At 43.1% G+C, this 14350-nt stretch overlaps 1 protein-coding gene across 4 annotated transcripts in view; it reads left to right on the forward strand.

Annotated features, from left to right (window-relative positions):
• Positions 1-14350, forward strand: part of slit1a (slit homolog 1a (Drosophila)) — a 125302-nt gene that overhangs the window by 64649 nt on the left and 46303 nt on the right. For all 4 annotated transcript variants that reach the window (XM_054798433.1, XM_054798435.1, XM_054798434.1 and 1 more), the window contains exons 5-8: positions 6461-6532; positions 7595-7666; positions 9326-9397; positions 10115-10278. In XM_054798433.1, the coding sequence (XP_054654408.1) occupies positions 6461-6532; positions 7595-7666; positions 9326-9397; positions 10115-10278 (380 nt within the window). The remainder of the gene's footprint in view (positions 1-6460; positions 6533-7594; positions 7667-9325; positions 9398-10114; positions 10279-14350) is intronic.

The raw sequence follows: 14350 nt of genomic DNA on the forward strand, positions 1-14350 counted from the left end.
TCCGATCTCCCCGGTAAGCAGCAAATGATTCCAACTGGATCGCCGAGTCCGGTATATCCTCCGTCAGCCAGGTTTCTGTGAAGGTGAGGACACAGCATTCCCTGATCTCACGTTGAGCTGTAATCCTTGCTCGTAGTTCGTCCATCTTGTTTTCAAGAGAGCGGACGTTGGCTAGCAGCAGGCTTGGTAGCGGTGGCCTCGTCGCTCTAGCTTTTAGCCTAGCATGCAGGCCGGCTCGCTTGCCTCGTTTACGCCTCGGATGCTTTGCTCGCCGGGTATTCAGCTCACCAGGTCCGCAGGCTGCTGCGTTCTCCCGGCGCAGAAGAAAGGCAAAGTCTGAGAGGCTAAATGAAGGTTCATGGTGAACCCTGCCGATGTTCAAAAGTGTCTCTCTGTTGTAATGTACTGCGTGAGTGTGTTGAATGTCCAAAATGAACAATAAAATAGCAAAAAATAGAAAAACACGGGAGAGTGTCACAGAGACGTCTGCCACGGAGGGCGCCATCTTTGATTTCCTGCTAACAAGCACAGTGCGGCAATGGCTGTTGAGGCGTTCAGGCACACTGCGTATTTCCGAGAGTTGGACGAATCTGTGCTTTTTGTTTTTACAGTAAATACGGCTGCAGAAAAATTTGAAAGTGGCAGAACTTTGATAAAGAAAATGAGAAACACTATTGAATAAAAAAAATAAGTCATACAGAAGTACGAAGGTAGAGTCTTTTATGGTAGGATTTAAAGGAAAGGGGAAGTTTAAGGGAGTGTGTGTAATGATGATTATACCTGCTACTGAATTTGACAATCAGGTACAGTATACAGCTCAAGCCATCCACTCTTTAAAGTGAAGTTTGTAACGGACTAGAGTAAAACAGCATGTGGCTCTTCCCCCCCCACCTTCCATCCTTCCATCAGCTGACCCGAATGAGCGGAAAGGCAGGTAGGGATGTAGCGGCTCAGCGACATACAGTAGGCCGGGGCTGGCCCATTGAGCGATTTAAAAAGAAAATAATTTCAAAATGAATCCTAAAATGTATGGGCAGCCAGTGGAGTGAAGCCAAAATGGGGGGAAATGTGGTCGTATTTACGGGTGCCAGTTAAAAAAGGCACAGCAGCATTTTGCACTAACTGAAAAGTGCGCTGCAGTCATCCAGCCGACAGGTGACAAAGGCGTGCATTACTCTTTCAAAGTGCTTGTCCGAAAGAATCGGCTTTATTTTGGCCAGCTGCTTCAATTTATATGTATTTCGGTTTGTTTTCTGCATGTAAAACTATAATTATTCTCTGTAAAATGCGTTTTGGGTTTATATTTTTGGGTGTCTGGAACGGATCAATTGGATTTACATTATGAGAAAAATGTCGTGTGACTTTTTAGAAGTGAGGTTCCACTGTAGTTGGTTCTTATACATTTGTGTAGTTGAAAACGCTTAAAGAAACCCATCAACACACCACATCGTTCTATGTAATATTTGAATGTCTTTGTTAATCAAGCGTGGAGGCAGAGGGTTATGAAATCTTAAGCATATGAAAGATGGGATTGTTTGCCTTGGCGGGTAAGGCATGTGTCACTGCTTCATTTTATGATGTTTTCATTTTAAGGTTGGATATACATTATATATTGTACGTGGCCACAGACTCCCGCACTGTACAGCCAGGAGCCCTGAGGGTTTTCACTGGAAAAGTCTGCCCTATTTGTCTTTTTTGCTGTCAGAAATAAGACATTCCCCCCTCCCAACCTCAAATAATGATGCTCACTCTTTGTTCCTTTCTCGTGGGCCTTGTGTCTTTCAGAAGTGTATGGTTTCTGCATGTACCAATGCAAATGTCTCTGCAGTGGGCGTATGATAGCAACTGTATTGACTCCAAAAGGTGATGGTTCATGGTTGAGGATTTTATTTATCTATAAAAAAGACCCATAGTGGCTCTCGGCAACTCATATTGACTTTAATTGCTTTGGCTGGGTGTCATGGAGACACCGAGTGCCGAGTGAAAGCTTCACTCTTTGACAACATGAGATGACGAGCGCCTCAAAAGTAAACATTACCTCAGTAAAATCTGTAATCACCACAGCCGTAAAGAGAATGGCGCTCAGCGGAGTGTAGACCTCCGCCAAAGCCAAACAATCGAAATTTGAATCAACCAAAATCGGTGCTTCGTAGGCTTGAATTCCGGCATTAAGAAGACAAAGCATTATTGAGTGAGAAACCTGAAAAAGCATCAATAAAAAAGCCTCACCCTGCTATGCTGACACAGGTGAAACCACTTTTATCCTGATCCACACCAAACCTAGGTCCTCACCCCTTCCCAAAGTTTTGCTGAAATCGATCAAGAAACACGGCAAAAGTGACAAATATGCCTTCAGTGATTCGTGGGATTAACATCCCTGAAGTTATGCAACCACAGTAGGCACGTTCTGCCATGCGGAAGAAAGTGAGCGTTGTGTGTGCACTGTTTGTGCAGCTTATCGAGATAGAGATCAGAGGTTAATGATGTGAATCAGACAGGAACCAGACATTACTTTCAGCGTAAGGCTAATCTGCAGACCAGGCGCCTTGAGCTATGTCTGATAGCGTTGCTAATTACAGTGGAGATTCTTGTAAACAGTCATATCAGTGCTAAAACAAAAAGTTTGAAGCCTTAGTAATTCCACCCTCAGCGTGTCTCGGGAGACTGGAATTCATACGGCAAAGGCACACCTGAAAACACATGTGCTACCTCATCATTAGGGCTACAATAGCAATGAACTGTGAGCAACGTCACCTACGGAGAGCCTGGCTACCTTAATGAACTAATTGCCCACCTCAGGGTATGTTGTGCATTAAGGTAAATCTATACCAGGATCTCTGGCATAGCCACACTCAAGCAACGGTTCACACACCTGTAATAACGAAAGCACTTTCAGGCATGTGCGCTCTGTTCAAGGCCTGAAGGCTTAAACTGGAGCCAAGGGGTCTACAGATCATACAGCAAGAGTCTGGGCTGTGGAGACGGTGGCCAGCGTCTGACAGTTTCCTTCCAGCCACTTAGACTGAACAGAGTTGTACAAGTAGTAGAGTGACGTCTGCAGGTTATGACCTTTGCTCCTGTTTCTTTTACCTCACTGTGTCTGCTATTTGATCCTGTTTTACATCACATTCTTAAATCCTCACGAGCTGAGGTTACTTAAAAACAAACACACATGATTTCTTTGCATTTTGGAAAGATTTCGCTCACAGACGACAGCACTGCAGAAAGAAACCCCCTTTTACACAAATTTGCAAAAAGACTGAAAACTGAAAACACTTTCATACGCATGCCAGGCCTGTAGCTGTGGATGTCACTATGGAAAGCATGTTTTGGATGAAAAAGTCTCTTGAATAGCATTCGTCCATGCAAATGCTCCAATTAATGCTTTTATTCCCATGCTTCTCAAACAGTGGAGCAGGGGCGTACCGTGGGGTGTCAAGGGTGGGGCGTGAGAGCCAGGGGGGACCATATTCATGAAACTTCTTCAAGGTTGGCAGGTCTGTTAGTGTCTTTATTCATGCTTGAATGATGCTGAAGCCAGCAACTCATACAGTGGTTTATACAGATAAATAGATAAGTAGAAAAGCACTAGGAGAGCGCAGACCTCCGCCAAGCGCCATAGTTCCCCCCATATTGTGATTCACACCAAAATAACAATCCTACTTTTTTTGGATCAGTATTTGATATTTGTAAAACCTGTTGGAAACATGTCCTGTGTTTTTTGCCCCCAAGTGCTCTGACCATTTTTTGTGGAGTTACAGTATATGCACAAATGCATATAACCCAACGCTAAATCGCTCTAATACACAAGGACGCGGAACACCACGCATTCATACGCTGTTAAAAAAAACAAATTGCACTTTGACAAAAATCTGTAAAGGGTGAACCACGATGTAGCGAGGGAACACCGTATTGCCATGTGCATGCGTGTCTGTTTTTCCCGTCTCTCGCCTCCAAACAGGCAGGAACAGGGTCACTCTGTGCATTAGTTTCAGCCCATGGATGCATTCGTTCCATAGAACAACAGCATGAACGGAGTGAGCCCTTTTGTCAGTCATACAGCCTCTTTGTTTCAGTGGGTGAACGCCTGGCTGCTAGCATACACACAGAGGAGTGTAAAATAGTAGAAATTAAATTAGTAGATTGCAATATATTGTCATATTTATACATATTTGTATCGTACTTTTCTTAAAAGTTCTGTTAAAATCTCATCTCGTCTCGTAGACCCAGTCTCGTGTATCGTCTCGTTTCGTGAAAAGAGTGTTTCATGACCGCCCTATTGTTTAATGAAGATTCCACGTGTGACTCCACATCGTTGTGGAAGTGGTATAAGTGCTTGCATTGTGTTCCACCATCATACGACTTAGACTTGCGCATATGTCCAACATTTTCAATGGACAGAAACTCTAACGTCCACTCAAAGGCCCCTTCAGATTTCACGTTTGCATTTTCACTCTCCAAATAGTTGACCAACATGTTTTTTTTTCCATTTTCAATTGAAAACAGTCTAAATCTAAATAGTCCCTAAGTGGAAGAGACATGTTTTGGTCTTTTCTAACAATGTCTATGTTTTGAGTGCTCAAGTATTGTATACGTTCTGAAAATGTATTGCAATTTTAGATTAACCCGCTGACCATGGTGCCCCATATACATCTTTGCGGTGGGTGCTCTGATTGTTTCTTATTTTAGGTAGTTCATGTTTCCCTGAAAATCTACTTCCAAACTAATCAGGGACGTCAAATCGCTTGCTTCCAAACGGAGTCAGCTAAGCCTTGAAAGAAAGAAAAAAACAAAACTTGAGTGTGGCAACCACAGACTATGTAAAATACAGCATGCACCCCCACAGAAATGTTCTGTTTGCCATTTTGAGAACGTGTAAATGCAGAAATGTTGCACGGCCAAATTTAGTTGGAACCGTCAATGCACAGAAGACTGCTGACTCCAAATCATCACGCTGTGATTATTCTCTAAATGAGAGAGAGGACAAAGGGAGAAAGGCATTATAAGCAAAAGCGAGAAGGGGGACAATTGATTTGCTGGCACACTAAACAGGCTCTCGGTTATAAAGTGACTTTCGGCAACTGCTAATCCAATCTCGCGGCACTAAAACCGGGAGAGTAGTTCTCTCCAGCCAATTGTATTAAAGCATGCTAACAGGATTAGGGATGTTTTACAGCTCGGATTGAATTATACTACTTAAGCACATACAGTTGTATTCATGTGATTGCTGGCTTTTCGCTTCTAGCGTCTTCTCACGTCAAAAGCAGCCTCTGGCATTTATCCGCTACCTTATTGTCTCCCGGTTGAAATCAGTTGGTCATCAGATACGGTGCAAGGTTAGGTCGACCAAATGCATTCCTCTGTAAAGTCTTGGAGCCAACGGTTCTAGTTTTCAATGCCCCTTGCAAGGCAACATGGAGTTTTTCACATTTAGGAAGCTATCCAATAAACAATGGTTAACTCCCTGCTAATAGAGCTGCCCTTGGAGGCAGATCTGATGCAGATGATGGATTCAAAATGAGTCATAAGGTGAAAGCCGCAAAATGTTATGAAAAGAAGTTAGCTTGCACAACTTAACCACTGTGTTCCGCTTTTTGTAATTGAAGCCCAGCGGAATCTCAATGTCTGGAAGGAATGATGACCCACTGGACATTTTATGTGCTCCCGAGGCACTCGTTTCCTCATGAACTCACTTGTTTTTATAAATGTGGACACCCTGCATCACGTGATTGCAGCATGCATGCACATTCAAGGAGTCATGGAGTAGGAGTCATCTGCAAGTCTCATGTGGTCGCGCTTGTGTCGTCTAGATTTATAGATTGCGGTTGTGCTCGAGCATCTTTTAAAGGGCGCCCATAAGCGCTCTGTTTACTTCTGTCCACACTGTGGGAGCCCTGCATGTGTGTGCATTAGTGTTTGTCCAGACTGGGCCCTACAGTTTTGCTGTGCGGTGTGTGTGTGTGTTTGTCTTTCAGAGAGGCGCGGAAGCTTTCTGAAAGAGGTTAGCAAACCATTTAAACTGCAGACAAAGGACTGTGCTAATTAAAACGATGGCTACTTGTGTTTCTTTCCATCCCCTCACGCTCTTATTTTCCAACACACATGCCTCATTTGTATCCAGCATTACATGCTGAACACACACGTATCCCAATACTGAACGATAGTGTTAGTTTATGCATCATCTTCCCTAATGAATCAGGATCAGTGACAACCTTCCATTGGCCAATGTCATACAGTTTGTGTGCAGAAAGCTCACTCACCTAAAGGCAAAGGATGAAGATGAATTAAAGCATAGATGACACTGAATAATGTGGACATTGTAAAATGCTATCAAAGTTAAACACAGGTTTTTCCGTACGACATTGTGATATTCACTTAACAATGTTAGCATTTATGGTTTGTAAACCACATGAATTTTGATACTCTATCTCCTAACGAGTCACACTTTCTGTCTCCACAGAGATCTGAGCGAGAACTTCATCCAGTCTATCCCACGAAAAGCTTTCAGAGGAGCAACAGACATCAAGAACCTGTAAATATTTTACTCTTTATCCCAGAAATTAAACCTCATTTACAAATGTGTTTTTAAATCAAGAAAATCTTGCAGTAACTGTAATTACTTTATCAGCCAATACTGTTCACACACTGACATTAAAGAGTCAACTGACATTTGAGCTTTATTGCTATCCAAAACAGCAGCACCCATCTAAGCATGTAAATCTTTTACGATTTTTTTTTTTTGGCCGTGCGATTTTTGGTGTCCCCCAAATCGCTGCCTTTTATTTTTTATTCGTGGAAAACGTAGTCGTGGTGACCACCTCCACACGCATGGAGGATGCACGTGCGTCGGCCGCACTAATTACGTATGTGGGGTGCACGTGTGGCGCGCGACACACATAGGAGTCCACAAATGCGACGTATGAAAAAAGCGACATACGTACGAAGCGCGTAAGTCTCGCAACCTGAAAAAAACATACGTTGCAGTTGCAAATAAAAGCCCTGGCCACTATACATAAATATCTGATATATGAAATATGACTTTTTAAACATCATATTTTGATATTTACTTCATATTTTACATACAGTATATATATATTATGTTATTTTATGTATACGTTGTTTTCTATCCATAAATTCCTGTTCAAGAATCAGATTCAAGATTTGATTACTGGTGACAGTGAATGCCAGTAGTTTACAACGGCACACCAAACTGCACAACAAAAGCTGCTGTTAGTGGATAACAGGAACGTTGTAGGAATTAATGGTCCTCAGCAATGGTAACACATTATGTGTGTGTGCACTAAGTGGGCAGTGTATCATTTTGATGAAGTGGAGTAACAACCACCTTGACTGCAGCTGGGCACAGATGCCCCATAGCAGTGATTTAGTCGTTGTTGTGGCTGTATATTCACGTGTAATGATGATGCAGATAAACACACTGTAAGCCCTTCTGCTCCTTCCACTCTTGGGGATACATGTTGAACAGTATTGATTTACCATCAATGTACTGCTGACCGCATCAACAATGATGAGCACCACACGGGGAGAAAGGCAGATTTTGTGTGTTTGACAACAAAGCTCTTTGTCTCTGCAGTCAGCTGGACAAAAACCACATCGGCTGCATTGAGGACGGCGCCTTCAGAGCTCTGAGAGGCTTGGAAGTGCTGTGAGTATCCAACAGCTCCACACAATCTCATTCCCCTTAAAGACGGTGCTTTGCTTTGAGCTAATAACCATAACCAATGTATACACGTAATTAGAGTGTCCTATAGTTCATTTGCCTCCTGTGCATTCCTCTTGAGATTGGGGGGCCTGCAGCATCGTGAAGCTCCATTAACTCATTGTTCTACATGGTTGACAGCAGCGTTCCCCTCCATCACATTAACACCCCCGACCGAGGGAGCCCTTCCATCCCTGGGTCAGCTTGTCAGCAGTCTGATCAAAATCCCTCTCAAGCATCCTGGACTCGCTGGTGCCATTTTTGAAAACGAACCACCAACATTTATATTCACAAGCCTTTGTTTGAGCCCACCCCCCTAAAACAAAGGCATGTTGGGCCACAAGGGCTTCAGCAGCCTTGTTATTTTTATAGTAAAAGACTGCTTTTTCAAGGGGGTGGGGAGACCAAAAAAAGCCATTAAAGGCTGCTTTCATGGCGTGGATGGATTGCAGATGTAGTGATAGGTTGTCATAAAGGTGTAAGTGGGGGTTGTTTTGATGGGGTCTGTATGTATAGGCTTTATGGGGAGGAGGAGACAGGTTGTGTAAGAAGGGGGGGGAGTAGGTTGAAATATGGCAAAGGGTTATTAGGCTCATTGAAATGAGCTGATTCCCGAGCTGCAGCTGATGCCCACGATTCATTGATGATGTGTGTGTCTGTGGACTCCAAGCAGGGATGATTGTGTTTCTGATGCGCGTGTGTATTTGCATGCAGGAGGGTGTGTGCATGTACGAGGTGCAAGGGGTTTCCCATCTGCGAGGAATGAGGTGTTATATTCCCACCGGGATGCCGCCATGAGAGGGACAGGAGAGGGAGGAAAAAGGGGATATCCACACAGAAACGTTTTCACGTCAAAAGTATTTTAGCGTTTCAGCCTCTCATCCACACAGAAAGGCCATTCTGGCTACCCTGAAACAGTATTTTTTGCCTTCTTTCTGCTTCTATGGTTTAGTGTGCCACGTCTGCACGTAGATGTGCCTTGTGTATTACATCGTTTTCACTCAAGTGATCGTTCCCGTCTGGATGCAACTATTTACTCATCCGGCAGAATGTGGACGCAATTTTTTTTAAATTTAGATCAGGGGAACAGCGAGAGGCCTTGCTCATGCAGCCTGACGATCCGACCGCGTTCATAGAGGGAAAGCTTTTTTGCCTTTGCCACCAAGAAAGCATGACAGTGTGAATACCTGACGGAAAATGACGTTTTAGCTAAGATTTTTAAACTTTTGATCAGCTGATGCCTATTTCACTTTTATGGTTGTTTAAAAATAAATTCTCGCTCCTATTTCTTATTTCTGCATTTTGAAGCTCTACTTAGAACCTCTTTAAAATCCAACAGTGCAAAACTTACATTTTTCAACTGGTCTTAACGTTTTGATCAGGAGTGTATGTCCACATGTTTTCATTTATTAAATCATGAAAATCTGGAACTTTGAAAGAAGCGGTTTCTATTAAACGTGGAGCAAACAAGTGAAGGAGATGATAGATTTTTCTTATATTTGGTGGTCACAAACAGGCTCCAGTCACACATATTTCTGTTATAACATCATTAACGAGTCAATTAATACCGTCAGCATTTATATCGTTGCTCTTTTCTTCCTGCAGAACCCTGAACAACAACAACATCAGCAGCATCCCGGTTTCCAGCTTCAACCACATGCCCAAACTGCGAACCTTGTGAGTGACACCTATTTTTGTAGTTTAAAATAACAGTGTAAATGGCCACTGTAGTGAAAGTGCTGAAGTAGATAAGGTCTGTCCTTCCAGACAGTGTAGGGGGGGCCCACCAGAACCGCAAAGAACCACAGTGGGGTCTGTAGCAAAGCCAGGAGCCATTATCCCCCCTCATCTAAACACAACAACAACTGGCCCTTATAGACACAAACAGCCCCTGGAGCCTATTGTGTATTGTGCAATGATGTGATTACTAAATGTGGAATTATGTACAAATGAAAACAATCATGCCTGCTAAAACACTCACAGTCCTGCCTCCAATGTTCTTGTGGTGGCTTTCTGGGCTTCCTCGCTCCGAGTGGGGCTATATTGTATCGCTTTAACTACTTGTGTGTATTGTATGCGTCTGTACACGTGGATACGTCGTCGAAACACCAGAGCTTGCTATTCTGGACAAACTTAGCATTCCAGGAATGCCGTGTTTGGAGTATTGGGTTTGGAAGGCTCTTCTCCTCTTCCAGAATGCACCGTTTACTATCATTCATGTAGCATATTATGTAGTGCGTTTCGCCACAGTGGTTGCTTGTAATGAGCTCGAAGAAAGAACAGACACGTTTGTGCTATTTGTGTCTCCACTTGCTGTCAAATGAACTGGCAATTGAGGCAGAGGAGATCTTCAAATATCTCAGAGGTTCTTCCTTTTTTGCTGTTCTTTTACAGCCGTCTCCACTCCAACAATCTCAACTGTGACTGTCATCTGGCCTGGTTGGCCCAGTGGCTCAGACAGCGGCCCACCATTGGTCTCTTCACTCAGTGCACAGCACCACCCGAGCTCAAAGGTCTCAATGTGGCCGAAGTGCAGAAACATGAATTCAGCTGCTCGGGTAAGAGAGGACCACAAGCATTTTGCATTGTTTTTATCGTGTAAACACCATTATCTCAACATGTCTAATTTGATATTTGGTGGCTACTGTGGCCACAGACAGTAGAAGATGTCTGTTCCCTTGTTACAGAGGAACATGTACTGACCTCAAAACTATGTTTGAAATAATATTGGAAATTGAATGAATCTGTTCCAGAATCAAACTTACGCCACCATAAAGCATTTATTAACTGCACAGGCAATGGATTAAGTAGTGTCATACCATTCTTAAAGGTCATAAAGACGAACCAATTTAGTATCCATCCAACAACAAAATACAACAACAAACACTCCCAAATTTTACCTTACTGCAAAAAATTTAAGTGTACATTTGGAGAAAAATAAAGTTACAGAGGAGCCTTTTTATTTCTTAATTATCACACAAGTGTAAAAAAACGTTTAACACTTCTATAGTGTAAAACAATACCAAACACGCCCCACCTCTGGTAACAAGTAATACATGTCACAACCAGCCTGGAAGTTTGCGGCTCACGTTCAGTGTTGCCAAATGGGAAATGACAAATTATCATACCACAAGCTTCAAATTATCGTATTTTGGGAAAAATTATCATACCTACCTGGTTTGATCGGGTACAGTACAGCTTATAATGCAGTTGTACCTTTAAATATAGTAACAGCACTGTTGGAAAAACAAATGACAAAGGATTAGTTTTTAATTGGGTTAAAAGCTAGCTAGCAAACAGGAAGTAATTTGTAAAGCTAGGAGAATACACATCGGCAAGTTTAAATATCACGTGTGGAGTACCCCAGGGGGTCACTATTGGGACTAAAACTGTTCAATTTGTATATCAATGACATTTGTAAAGTAACAAAGGACTTAAAGTTGGTATTATTTGCGGATGATACCACTGCCTTTTGTTCTGGGGAAAGCACACAGGAACTACTGATTAAAAAGGTCAAGGATGAAATGGTCATATTAAAGACAAGGTTTGATAAAAACAGATTATCCTTGAACTTAAGTAAAACTAAAATAATGCTATTTGGAAATAGCAGAAAGAATACGTACGATCAAATACAAATAGACGGAGTGGATATTGAAAGAGTGAAAGATTATTATATGGAATAATATTACATGGAATGCAGGAAGTAAATAACATGTACTGCACAAGATGTGGAACGGATGGGGGGTAGGATTAAATAAGGTTTGCGTCATCCTACTCCTTTTGGACATGTGGAACTGTGAAATGATTCATGACATGTTTTCCATTGTTTCCTGCATGCATTGTTCAAATAAAATTAAACCAAAGCAAACCAAACCAAACATGTGCATGACCAAAAGTGCCAGGCCCTGTCCCCCCACCTCTTTCGATCGTGCCATAGCAGGGCAGATGTAGCAAACTTGAGAGTGGATCAGAGCTCTCACACTAACCATATGCCACACTTTAGGTGCAATTTTGAAGTACCCCTATATGTTTCCTTATACAGAAATCATTACTCCTCTTTTGCACGCAAAACAGAGCATGTGCATGAGGTTATCATTTCAGGACAAAGCCAAAACCCAATGAGAACCTCCACTCCCCCACAAGGCCATCTCGCTACAACACCAGCTGCGAGGGTTGGTTGATATATCCGCCTGTGTTTGTCTGTCCCCCCCCCTCTAACTCTCTCTCCATGGGTTGTGATTTTTATGCAGCCATACAGCGTGACAGCACGGACCATTAACTATTCTTCGCCCAGGGAAAGTGACTCAAAGCGTGGGAGTGGAACCCTTTGAGATATGAAAAGCGAGTAGGGACAGTCCGAGAGGAAGATAAGGGTACAGAAAGTTTAGGCTGCGCTTCATGGGAAGCTGCAGTTCCCATCCATCCAGCATGATTAGTTCTCTGTGAGTTTCAGTAAGCAATAATTATTCCCACAAACAACAGGATGATGCTACATAACTACAGTATACACTATAAAGCCGTGCCTTTACGCAAACGCATGTACAAGCAAACAAACGCACACATCCTCCTGTATTGACCACAAGTTGAACTCCCTGTGAAGGACTCATTAGGCTTGCTGGCACACACACATACACGCCCACTCCACATATTTTTTGTATTTTCAGTGTGCTGTGTATGTGCATTGACCAGGCCAGGCCACCTGCAGGGGATTTGGGGCGGGGTGGTTTTAAGAAGAAGGGAGGCAAAAGATGAAATAATTGAGCAAGTTCAAAATTCTGGCATGTCGTCATTCAGTTTCAGTGTCCAAGATAGTGAATTTCAGTCCATAATTAAGGGCATTTCTACTGCGTCACACTTATCATTTGTGTCCTCTTTTCGAGCTCCACCTGCACATTCGTAGATGTTAAAAACCATATTCTCTGCACAACCCCAACTTTCTCAATCTGTTGGAATTTCCTCACAGACCGTGAAAACAAAGACTTCTGAATATCTTACAGAATAATGGTGCTACATTTGAAAAATAATGGCTTTCTTCCTGATTTACAACCCATGAGAAATCATAATAAAAGTGAAAGTTCAGGTACGGCGTCCATGAGCAGTCCGATAAAATAAGTAAATTAATCCAGTACTTTTGTGCTTGAAGGGAATTCAATAAAAGACATATGGAGGTTAAATGTGGAGATAAGCAGCAAATGGGAGCACTTAGCAAGGGAGGTGCACACAAAATACAGCAAGAGAGATAAAAATGTGAAAAAGGCGGAATGGGGAAAGCAGTGCTAGCGCAAGCATTGAATTACATCAAACATCGTCACCTCAAGTCTACCTGTCAGGGAGCTGTCACTGTTCACGCTGCTCCAGCTGTGCTCTGCACTCTCCCTGATCCCAGGCCTGTCAAATACGGCGTGTTCGATCAGATGGGAGTTCTGCTGATCCCAGATCTGTCAAACCCTCAGCCGTCCCAAGATCACAATGCCTCACGCTAGGCTGTGCTTAGCGTCTGCGTTGCCACCTTGTTTTGTTTGTCCTGTTTACTGTCACTGCATCCTATCCATAAGATAGATAGATTGCATCGGAATTAAAGTCATTTACAAGTTTCTGCCTTACAAAATAAACCTATTTACCCATTTTAGCTGCAGCCACCATGCTAGCAAATTCTAATAGTTTTATAATCATTGGACAGTTAAATTCCACCCCTGCAAAGACGTTTTGCTTGATGGCAGCCATGTTTTTCAGTCAATCTTGCTCAAATGTTACACATGTGTGCTTGTCAATACCAAATTTCTTTTTGTCCAACTTATGGGCCCAAACCTTGGGTTTAATAGCAATGCCATCGTGTAGTGTATTTGTCAGAAAAATAATAGCACAGCCAAATTACAACTTATGTACCGTATATAATACACAAAGCACAATAAATATCATACATATTTCACATGCAACTAGTAGTATGCATATTAATGGATGTTCACTCCATGCATTGTCCATATGTATTATATTATTATCACATTTATACCATCCATCCATCCATCTTCTACCGCTTATCTGAGATCGGGTCGCGGGGGCAGCAGCCTAAGCAGGGAGGCCCAGATTTCCCTCTCCCCGTCACTTCGTCCAGCTCCTCCCAGCAGATCCCGCAGCGTTTCCAGGCCAGTTGGGAGACATAGTCTCTCCAACGTGTCCTGGGTCTTCCCCGAGTCCTTCTACCGGTCGGACTTGCCCTGAACACCTCCGCAGGGAGGCGTCCGGGAGGCATCCTGACCAGATGCCCAAGCCACGTCATCTGGCTCCTCTCAATGCGAACGAGTAGCGGTCCTAGTCCGAGTCTCTCCCGCATGACAGTGCTTCTCACCTCATCTCTAAGGGAGAGCCCAGCCACCCTACAGAGAAAAGTCATTTCAGCTACTTATACTTGCGTTTTGTCCTTTCGGTCATTGCCCAAAGCTCATGACCACAGGTGATCGTAAGAACGTAGATCGACCGCTAAATTGAGAGCTTTGCCTTTCGGCTCAGCTCTCTCTTCACCACAACGGACCGATGTAGAGTCCACATCTCTGCAGACACCGCACCAATTGAATACTCCTCCACTTGGGGCAGGATCTCATCCCCGACCCAGAGATGGCACCCTTTTCCAGG

Source organism: Dunckerocampus dactyliophorus, chromosome 14, assembly GCF_027744805.1.
Source record: "Dunckerocampus dactyliophorus isolate RoL2022-P2 chromosome 14, RoL_Ddac_1.1, whole genome shotgun sequence".
NCBI classification, from domain to species: domain Eukaryota; kingdom Metazoa; phylum Chordata; class Actinopteri; order Syngnathiformes; family Syngnathidae; genus Dunckerocampus; species Dunckerocampus dactyliophorus.